Source organism: Lolium rigidum, chromosome 1 (assembly GCF_022539505.1).
Source record: "Lolium rigidum isolate FL_2022 chromosome 1, APGP_CSIRO_Lrig_0.1, whole genome shotgun sequence".
In the NCBI taxonomy this organism is placed as follows: Eukaryota; Viridiplantae; Streptophyta; class Magnoliopsida; order Poales; family Poaceae; genus Lolium; species Lolium rigidum.
The window spans coordinates 22040852-22052114 of NC_061508.1; the positions used below are offsets into that span (position 1 = coordinate 22040852).

General features: G+C 43.6%; 1 protein-coding gene across 1 annotated transcript; it reads left to right on the plus strand.

Moving 5' to 3' along the window:
- The first annotated feature begins 6968 nt into the window (after positions 1–6968).
- On the plus strand, positions 6969–9803 carry LOC124685048 (single-stranded DNA-binding protein WHY1, chloroplastic-like). The gene is made up of 6 exons (XM_047219333.1): positions 6969–7325; positions 7413–7505; positions 7718–7812; positions 8669–8742; positions 8830–8918; positions 9359–9803. Exons 1-6 carry the CDS (start codon positions 6990–6992, stop codon positions 9470–9472), a joined length of 801 nt encoding a protein of 266 aa, XP_047075289.1. The 5' UTR covers positions 6969–6989; the 3' UTR covers positions 9473–9803.
- The last annotated feature ends 1460 nt before the right edge of the window (positions 9804–11263 follow it).

An 11263-nucleotide genomic window follows, 5' to 3' on the forward strand; every position in this document is an offset into this window, starting at 1 on the left:
TGAAACCAAAAACAACAGAAAACAGGAACCGGCACTTCGGCATCTTGTTAATAGGTTAGTTCCAGAAAATGCACGAATATGACATAAAGTGTGCATAAAACATGTAGGTATCATCAATAAAGTAGCATGGAACATAAGAAATTATCGATACGTTGGAGACGTATCACTTGTACTCTTGAACCAATCACATTCTTACTCTTGTCTTGCCTTAAAGCAAATAATGATAGCCCTGCCAAAAATCTGAAATTGGGAGAATAAGGTTGAATGTTCATGTTGACCATGCCCGAACCCATTCCTTTCTCCCATTGTCTTTCTTCACTCTATTTCTTTCCATCTCATTTCCCTCGCTCCCTCTACCCATCTTTGCACTAGTGTGCATGGCCCTTCTTGGCACGAGTTGGTTATGAGAAGGAGAAGAGAGGAGGGTTGGCCGGGGGCATATGTGAGAGCATGCAGCCCTAGGGCATATCCCCACACGCATCTAGCCAAGCCAATGGGTGGCATGGCCCTGCACACCCCCTCCACGTGCCTGCAACCCTCCATGTCCCCTACAGCCGCCCCTCTCTCCTGTCTTCTCTCTCTGCCCTCGGGAACACACGGGAGAGGATTTGCATATCTCCCTCCCCTCTCTCTGCCATGGCCAGCCTCTCATGGCCGTTGACGCCTCTACCCCACTCCTTCCCCCTTCCTGACATACCCTCTCTGCCTGATTCGAGACGTCGACCCCCAATGGCCGTCGTGCACGCCACCCTGGCCATGGCCATGTCGGCTACCTCACCCCTCGATGTTGTGCACTTTGTCGCCCCGCGGCGGATGAGAGAGATACACCACCTCGAAACCACGCATGGAGCCGCGCCCTTGCCTTCCTCTGCACACCGTCAACCACGCCCCACCTCTGCCTTTCCGTCGAACGGTTGGCAGGCCACACCACCCTCCCGTCTCTCCTCTTCAATTCGCACAAACAACATGCGCTCCGCTCCAAACACCAGTGCCGTGGCTCGGACACGCAGAGACGCCGCCCTTCTCGACTAGTAGCGAGCTGTCGTCCACCCTCTCATGCCGTGCACGCACCCAGTCCACTATGCGCTGGCTCGAGCCCTTTTTAAGCCACGAACCCCATCTGTGCCCCTCCTTTCGCCACCACACTCCCACTTCACCACACCACCACCTCCCGAGCCGAGAGAAGCTCAGCTTCTCCCTGCTTCTCGAGCTCGTGCTCGACATCTGAGAGCTCCGGTGAAACTTGCCGCCGCAACGCTCCACCATTTGTCTTCCTGTTTATCTCTCTGGATGCGCATCCCTCTCCTCTCTCTAACGCGCCACTTCTTGCCTCTCAGGACATCCTATCAGCGTCAAAAGCGTGAACAACGGGGAGCACGCCGTCGGCGACCGTCGCTAGGACCGCTGCTATTTCACTCACCAAGACCACCGCTCGGAATCCCCCGCTCCGCCGCATCGAACGCACCCGGCATCGTAATTTTCTGCGCATCGTGGTGAGCACACTAGCCCTCGCCGTTCCTAGGGTTCCCTATAGCCGCCGACATCGAGAGGTAGATGACGTACATAGGCCGTTGGATTTAGATCCAATGGCGTTGTACCTTTTCGTCCTCGCCGCCGTGAAGTTTGGCCGTGGGCCGTTTCTCCTTTTGAAACTCGTGGTTCCCGCGCGTCCTCAGGCGGATCTGGGCCGCGCAGCCCACATCCGGCATGTTTTTCTATTTCTGTTTATTCTGGAAAATCCTGCCAGTAGATTTGTTCTATTTTTTAAATCTTAGGAAATTCCTCAATCATCGAAAATTCAAGATTTAAAGTTCTACATGTTCCTACACAAATTCACTACCATGTGCTTTGCTATTCCAGATTTTTACTGGTTATTATTCCCCTGAAATGATGCTTTTTCAGTATTAAATTAATAGAGATAGTTGTGTATATTTTTTTGCAGTGAAACAAATTTTGTTGGAAAGTATATCTCTGTAGCTTTATTTTAGCATAGGTTTTGCATGCAGGAGCTTCCTGGATTTTGTGTAGTTTAGAAAGTTGGACAGGGTCTTGTGTGATTTTTAGTTTGAAAAATAAAAATATTTTTGCAACTAAACTAGGTTTCTCTATTAGATATCATGTTTGGATGTACCTGGGTCCGAGGGATTATTTTTGTGAGCTATATTTAATTTATGAGATTTTTGTAACCAAAACAGAACCCTTTTTCAGTATACAAATTATAGTAATTATTTTATCAATTGTCAAACCAATTTTGTATGAACCTATTTTTCAATGTTTATCTGATGGTATGTTTTTTTACTTGACTTCTATACTCTGATGTTTGTACTCCATGAAGATGCTTTACCCTAGTTTCTGACTTGTTAAATTATTTAAAATTATTTAAAAGTCTATTTTTGAGTTATTCTAGTGGAGATGAGTTCATACCTTCCAGTAGACACCTTGTTTGTGTTTTAGTGAGCCACAAAAAGTTTTAGGCCAGTTTTGATAGCACCTAAGCCATTTCTGGTTTCAGAAAAATCATATTTCTTGTTTTAAAAACTCAAACTGAGTGAATCCAATTTCTGTAGGTTTATAAAATGAAGACTTACTCTCTGTGATTTTACCAAATTTTTATGTGTTTTGTTCTAGAATAGCATGTTGATTGGGTGGTTGTTGTTTGTTTATTTTTATTTCACGACGCTGGATCCGAACGTCGCTGGAAACGAAGGAGGGGAACTTGGAGGATTTGAAGAAGAGAGCCAAGCCTGATCAAGGCAAGCAAACTCTTGATGCTGTTATCACCAGATTCTGGCCAAATCAGGAGATGGGCCGCGATGGAGATGGGCTTGAAGGATTTACACATGATGTGTTTCTGAATCGGCCTCGTGCATGAATTTGGGCTGAATTGCCCGTGTATCTGTACATTATGGTAGATCGCATCTTAGTTTAGAATTAAGAGATAGAGTTTAGCTCGTACACGGTTAGGCGTATTTCCAAAGATAGAAAGTCTACGAACTATAAATATGTACCTAGGGTTATTGAGAAAGGAGGAGATCACGTTCACAACAAACATAATCCAGGCGCATCGCCACCCCTTGTTTCGAGGATTTCTTCCGGGTAAGCGTCATGCTGCCTAGATCGCATCTTGCGATCTAGGCAGTATCTGTTTATTCGTTGTTTGGTGTTGCTCGTACTGAAGCCTTTTTGATGGCGAGTAACACTGTTTATCGTAGATGTTTTAGGGCTTGCATCGATGCTTTTCTGATGTATTTACGTAGCTGTGCTGCCCCAAGATATCTAGGTATAAGGGCAGCATCCTGCTTTATCTTTGTTTAGGTAGATTCGATCTGTTATAGTTGTTCCTTGTTCTTCGAGGATTAGTTTGATATCTGCATGGTTAGGCCTTGCAAACGGGTTGAACGATCCAGTAGTGCGTAAGGTGCGGTTTGCCGATCTAAGAAGGGATGTTCCGGGAATCAACCCCGTGTTGGTTTTTAGGCCTCGTTTTGGGTTAGTTTGTTGTTATCTTTCGTATCTGCCAGGCTCAACTACGTGTAGGATGTTCCGGTTATGCGGTGAAAACCCTAAACTGTCGTAGATTGATTTAGCTTAGCGTTGATAAAGCAGAACCCCCATGTTATTGCAGATCTATTATGAACCATGGGTTAATCGGCTCTTTGAGCCGATTCACAGGGTAACCTGAGAGCCGATCGAGGCTCATTTAATGTTTACGTGTCTACCATGCAGGAAACTAATCGAAGCAATCCAACACCTTCCTGACCAGGTATAGGTCAGGTGGCACGCCCTTGCAACCGTCAGGACGTGTTCCAGAGCATTGCGGGCCGTCGCCCGAGGGACCAGGGCCCACCAGCAGTCCTGGGAGCCTCCTGGCTCTACGTGTTGCCCGTCGCTGCTCGCCGGTGGGTTTTGGCCGGCAACAGATGCGTACCTTATCCATATTGTCTTACTCTTGCATTACTATAAGTTTTATAAATTGCATGTCTTGTTATTCAATTATGTGAGTGGTTATGTCACTCGGAGTTTTACTATTCCACCCTTATGGGTGCTGCCCACGTTGATACCTACTGGACCGTCCATTTAGTGGTAACGTGCGTAACACCTTATCCCGTTTGTCTCCCCTTTTTGAAGAAAGACTGACTATAGGTTGGGAGCCCTTTTTTAAAAAAAAATTGTGGAGAAAGTTTTAAAGAAAAGGAGTTCTTTGAAAACCTTGGAATGGGGCAACCCTTCCCAGGTGAGAAATTTTGAAAAAGAAAAGGTTTCTATAAACAAAATTGCTGGACAAAAGAAGAGATACAAATATTGTCGAAAAACTTTGTTGCCTTGGGTACTTACCTTGACCAATTTTACAGTGCAACCACATTACGCCAACATGGACACGGGGCGTAGCATAGTAGTTTGTCGCACCTTAGTTTGGATCCTGCAAGTGTAGTGGAAGTCCGACCATGGACGCTTCAACCAGGGTTCTTCCCGTTTAAATGGACGCGGCCTATTTTCCTGTTCAGATACGCGGGGTACAACCTATGAGCTCCCCTGCATTGAAAGATACCCCGCAGCTAGTTGTGGCATTCCAGAGGGTCGACCTGGCCGGGGACTTTGCAACTCCTTGACAAACGACCCCTTAGACTCTGGTGTTGGGAGGTACAACTCTAGGCGGCATGTCTTAGGCTAAGGCGAGCAAGCGAAAAACTACGATCAGTTATCCGAGCCTCGCGTTTTGACGCTTGGTGAACCAGGGATGATCCCGGAGGATTTATTGGATCTTGTGGGGAAAGTGTACAACCGCTGCAGAGTGTAAAACTATTCGAATAGCCATGTCCGCGGTTATGGACGGTTAGGAAGGCATGATACTTACGCTGAAGAGATTTGGTTTATAAAAGAGTTTTCCAAACGGTTTGGGAAGTAATACCAGTGGGACTAAAGAAAATATACTTGGGAGGTACGTTGGAAAGTTGGAAAAGAGATTTTAGTTATACTGAGATGGCCGGAAAGGAAAATGGGTCATCCTTACCTTATAGTCTTCAAAAGAAACTTGTTTTACAAAAAGAGTTTTTCAACAAAGATATAGATATATCATATTATCGAGTTAAACTATCTCTCACTCCTTGTAACCTTAGAATAGTGCACGTTCCTTGCTACAAATATGAATATCCATTACTTCTCTCTAAGGTGGTTTGCGAGTATATTCAAACCTATTAACTTGGTCAGACTGTGAAGAAGAGTACTACGAGGAAGAAGAGTACGACGCCAAAGACGCGAACTAAGACGCTCTCCCAGTCAGTCGCCTGTAGGGTTAAGGCGTGACTTGGGATTCCACGAAGTTGTGTTAAGTTATTTCTGCTGTTGTTTGTTGAACTTCCGCCTTCATGGCTTATGATGTAAGACTTCTGTAAGACTTTAAATTCGGTACTGTAATGGATGATGTACTTCTGTTATCAGTTCAGTTATGTGTTCACGATGCAATAATCTTGGGATCGTGAATATGGATACATAACATGAGTCCCGGGCTAGTAAGTCTGAGGCCCACACCGGCCCTATCCGTCGGTAGTGTTGGTGGGTGTTACTTTCGTTCCATATAGGGTTTTGGCATGTCTAGTCTAAACACACCACTCCTCCTTTTGTATTAAACGACATTCCTATTCCTATGTGTAAGAATGTTTGTTTTTTTTCTTAATGAAAAGATGGCGGAGCTTTCTCACGCGTACGATTCAATGTTAAGAAAATCGGTAACGTTAAGTGCCCGGTCAGAAGTAGTGAATAATCGGAATTAGCATGATTAACTGATATAGTCAGTTGGCTATTAATTGGTGCAGTCTACACAAATTAACCCCAAAAACACGTCTATATAAGAAAGAACCAAATAATACATGGTTCTCTATATGTTTGCCCTACTTCTAGAGCCCAAAATCTCAATAAAACATGCACACTTCTCCTATGTGACGTAATCTTCCAGATCATGAACGATAAATGAGCCACTAGCCGCCACCATGTTCCTTCCTTTCGCTTCTGAAAGGGGATATTTCGCAACTAGTTGCGGGTGCACCCATTTTCTTTGTGACACTTCTAAATTTCTAAAAAATATAAACTAAAATTCTAGATATATATTGTGTTGTATCTTGTATATTTGTGAAGTTTCATCCAAAAATATGTCAATATGTGACCCGTGTAGAAAAGCGAAGACATACGTAAAAAGTGTCACATACTATTTACACATTATTTGTTTTTTTGTGTAGATCACATATTGTTATATTTTTTGACGAAACTTTGTAGATACATAGGATACAACACAATGTATGTCTAAAATTTTAGATTATATTTTTTGAAAACTTGGAAGTGTCAGAAAAAAAGGATGCACCTGCAACTAGTTGCGGATTGGAGTTCCTCTTTACTTCTCCTTTTCCCTCTCAAGTTTCTATTCACCCACCACCTACGAGAGAATATCTAGTGCTCCCACCCCTTCGTATGCTACAGTTGCTACCGTAAAAAAAATGTATTTTATACATGTCAAAAAATTATACGAAAAATTGTGAGTGCTCATGAAGTATGTCCCTACAACATTCCAAAATTTCGATTTTCTCTTTTTTATTTCTCAGTGTCCATGTCGAATTTGGACATGAAATTTTAAGATTTTGAAGGCCTCCTGAAGCCCTCCTGAAGGCCTCCTGAAGCTTGTTAACCCTATTTGGAGGCCTCCTGAAGCTTGTTAACAAGCTCATCAAGGCTGTCGAGATCCTGTATCCAAGGTCTGGTTGCAATTGTCCAATCGTTTATGTTTAGGTGGTTGAACACTTGAACAAATCTGTCTGCCAAATGGCCCCACGTCTCCATTGTCCCGAAGATGATAACGTAACGGCTGGATGTCACCCACGAGCACGAGCCTGCCCGCCGCCCAAACCACACCACAGGATAAAACCCCTACCCAACCAAACAAACCCTCTCTCGCCTCGGCTGGCCACACCCACCCACACGCCCACCCGCCGTTCGACGAAATGCCGCCGCCGCTCTCCCTCTCGCTCCCCTCGCCGCCGCCTGCCCTCCAGCCCCTCTCCCTCCTCCCGCAGCACGCCAAGGTGCTATCCCACTCCCTCGCCCTCTCCTCCAGGCCCCCGCCCTCCTCCGTCTGCTCCGTCGTCCCCGCGCGCCACTCCGACTACTTCGACCCCCGGGCCCCGCCGCCGCCGCCGCAGCGCGACGTGTACGGGACACCGCCTCCGACGCCGGCGCAGGGGAGTCCGGGCGCGAGGGTCTTCGCCAGCTACAGCATCTACAAGGGCAAGGCGGCGCTCGCCTTCGACCCCAGGCCCCCGCAGTTCGTGCCGCTCGAAGTAGGTAGACTGTGGTGAGGCATGCTGCTGCTGCTGCGCTTTCTTGTCTCCGTATTGATGGGTGTTCTGTGCGTTCCGTTGTTGCAGTCTGGGGCGCTCAAGGTGGTCAAGGAGGGGTTCGTGCTGCTCCAGTTCGCCCCAGCGGTGGCGGCCAGGCAGTATGATTGGAGCCGTAAGCAGGTATACTGGATTTTCTTTCTCTCTACTTTATCCAATGTTCAATTAAAATGTTTGTTCATTTCTGCATCAAGTTACAAAGTTTTAAGAAAGGCTATTACTATGTCTGAGCCGAGCAATCATCTAGTTAGAGAAAGGTGTCACAAAGATTCACATTCTTTTCAAGATGGATAAGATGTTGGAAATTAATCAAGTGTTGTTTGGTCGCGGTGCAGGTGTTCTCGTTATCTGTGTGGGAGATGGGAACCTTGCTTTCTCTTGGTCCAACAGATTCGTGCGAGTTCTTTCACGACCCTTTCAAGGGGAGGAGGTTGGTCTTGTTCCCTATATCTATATTATTCTAGATACATGCTTTTTTTTACTGAGGCATCTTCCCTCGTTGAGAGTTTATCTCACTGAAGTTTGTGAAAAAAAACAAAAATGTTCTATGCCTTTTGCCATACCTATTGGGGATATGCAGACCATTATGTTAAACATGCCAACTTTTGTTACTGCTATGGGCATCTTCCCTCGTTGAGAGTTTATCTCACTGAAGTTTGTGAAAAAAAAAACAATGTTCTATGCCTTTTGCCATACCTATTGGGGATATGCAGACCATTATGTTACACATGCCAACTGTTGTTACTGCTATGGGCGTCTTCAACATAATTATTTCCTTATATTGTGAGTCTAATGATTTAAAAAGTCATTAGTATCATATCGACATAAAAATTACCAAACTTATCTCTTGTCAATAAAGTAAAATAGTCTTGGAGCATACAAGCACACTTGATGCCTAGCACTCACTTGGCATTATCACATAGTTCAAATTGGATGGCAAGTCGGAGAAGACACTGTTTTTTCCTTCTGTTGAAGATTATTATCTGGAAAAGGAGGGGGAAGATATCATTTTGTTGACCTGTCCAATTTTCTGTATGTGTCAAGCCCATGAAAAAAAGGTTGCTACTTAATAAACTGTTTTTTTATTCCAATGTTTGTAATCAAATCTTTCCAAAATGCATAGCTGCAGAACATTATCAAGACTTCTATCAACTGCACATTCTTATATTCTTTTTTGGTATATTATGTTTTGGTATATACCTGTGGATTTTACTTCATGTATTGTGAAACAAGAAAACTTTGTACTTACAAAGTTACAATTGTTCCGCTCATTGATAAAAAAACAGCGATGAAGGTAAAGTTCGCAAGGTTCTAAAGGTTGAGCCAACACCTGATGGCAATGGTCGCTTTTTCAACCTCAGTATGTAGTCACCACCCCTCTTCTATAAATTTTACTTGCATCTGGATCTATGTTCCCAAACTGATCTGGTGGTCATTTCCCTTGTAGGTGTTCAAAACCGCCTTTTGAACGTTGATGAAAGCATTTACATCCCCATAACCAAAGGAGAATATGCGGTCATTGTATCGACTTTCAATGTACGTACCGTATGATTTTGTTAGAATTGTTCGACCGGAGTTCTGTTTTACCATTATTCACTTATAGTTCATTACGGTAGTTTGAGTTAACTGCATGCCATCACACCGCATCTTTTTAATATATGAAATGGCCGATGACTTACACACATCAACCTATTTTCTGTCATAATTTTGTGTAGAGGAGGTCAGCATGCAACAGACTGACAGTAGATCGGTATTGACAACTAGGTCTAACTTGGGCTGTATGTTTCCTGCAATAGTCCATTCTGTGGATATAGAATTTATGAAACATGACACTTCTATAGCTAAGCATTCTTGTTATAATCAATAAAGCAAAAATACAGTTTGGTAGATGGTTCGCCCTTTTTTGATAATTAACGGGCAAAAATCAAAGTCGTTCTTTATAATGTCTCAAACACTTCTTTTATATATATGTGCAGTACATCATACCACACATCATGGGATGGAGTACATTTACAAATTCTATCAAGCCTGAGGATTCACAGCCATACAGCAGGCCTCAATCGTCGCCTGAACTTGAGTGGAGACGGTGACGAATGATAATACCTTTGAAGGAGATGGCAACTAGGCCGAAACTGTTGGTGGTGTTCTGTCAGATACAAAATTCTTGGTGGCGTTGTTTGCAAGTACTTTGGTGCTGGGTAATCTCTGGTGTAGTTAGGCAATGAATATTTTTAGTTCTGGCCTCTTCCTTTTGCTTCTCGTTACCGCAGGTTGGAGCTCTGTTATTCAAATATTTTGTCTCTGCTATGTAGAGTTGCACGGATTGATCTGTAACTGTAAGACTACAGATCTCTGTTTTCACTCCAGAATCAGAGGAAGCATCTAATTCTCACTTTTTAATTCAGGAATTGCTTCGTGAAATTACTGTTGTAGCAATTTTTGGTTGGAGCTATTGCAGTCTGAACTGTTTGCAATTGCAATCCAAGTTCTTGATTTGCTGAACCTAAATTACAAACATATATTGGATCATGATTCTCATTTGCCCTACACCTATTTCTTCCTTGTTGGGGAAGCTCTCTGCTTCCTTTCTCTCAGATTTGCCAATTAAAGAGTATTTCATTCCAGCGGCGCCAATCTACAGGTCGTGGAGTTAGACACTGGCATGATAGGGACCACGGTTCCATCAACCCCACTGCATGAAGATTTTACAGGTGCATCTTATCCTGGTAGGATTCTACTGACTAATGAGCATGTTGTGACACAATTTTACCGTCAAAATATATCCAGTTTGAGAAATTAAATAGGATGTTCAGGTTCCTTCGATTGATAAAAAGGAAATAATCTTTGTTGTGATTCTGGTAATATTTTTAGTTTTATTTCTTCTTGACAGGCTTCTGAGTGATGCATTGCTGAGTTTCTATTGCTTTATTTCTAACGGAGATTCCATCATGTAGATGTTCATATTGACCTGTTAGGCATTGGAAAAAAATATATGGAACAGTCGTGACATTATTCTGTCTTCCCTGCGGTAATAATACTATGCTTAATTTCTGATTAGAGGCTGATGCTGGGTGGTTGACAAGGGTGGGCAAGTGAAGCAGCAGCCCACATGTAGCCCTAAACAGGGTGTTTTCATGCAGGCTGGCTGCTCTTTCCCTAATTATTTCTAACATAATAAACCCCTGGTTGATGCAAGAAAATCTAAGAGGGATTTGCCAGCACCTGCAAACGAGAAAAAAGATGACGGTACAGATCAGTAGGACTCACTACAGATCACTAGGACTCCATGTGAATAGTGCAGAACATAACAGTGAACCACTACTAACCTTTTGATGATCAGTCCTCAAAGCATCAAATTTCCTGTTCTTAACACCCAACTCCTTTTCTACTCCCGGTGAACCAAAGAAAGTGCTTCACATTTCCAAATGGAGAGAGTAGCTCCAGAATGTATTTCTATCTAGATTCAGTTCTGTTTTACTGAACAAGGGATTAGAACGACTGAGAGCTAGCAATCAAAATCATACTATTTGACCAGATAAGTTCATCTGAAGCTACGACGCATTCTGTTGATGTTTTGTTTTCTTTTCAAAATGGGTTGCCCAGCGGCTGCATCAAAATGATGCATACAACCGGTTTTATTGAACTTCAAAACATTCAGTTTTACACACAATCGTTCTAAAAATATTATTACAAATCATGGATCACAAAGGGTCTCAACAAAAATAAGCCACTGAAAAAAGAAAAAGTGGCATGAAGGCCTTTGCATCAACCTATCAAGCGACGGTCAGCACGCCATCCGTACCGGCAGTAGAAATCCCGTGCAACCATTACCAATCGGTTGCACCTAGTATTCATAGCCAGACGCTCGTCCTCGGACTATA

Coding starts and splice junctions, on each gene's coding strand:
- LOC124685048 (XM_047219333.1), top strand. CDS start 6,990: ATGCCGCCGCCGCTCTCCCTCTCGCTCCCCTCGCCGCCGCCTGCCCTC. Junction 7,326..7,412: donor CGCAGTTCGTGCCGCTCGAA/GTAGGTAGACTG, acceptor CCGTTGTTGCAG/TCTGGGGCGCTCAAGGTGGT. Junction 8,743..8,829: donor TGGTCGCTTTTTCAACCTCA/GTATGTAGTCAC, acceptor TTTCCCTTGTAG/GTGTTCAAAACCGCCTTTTG.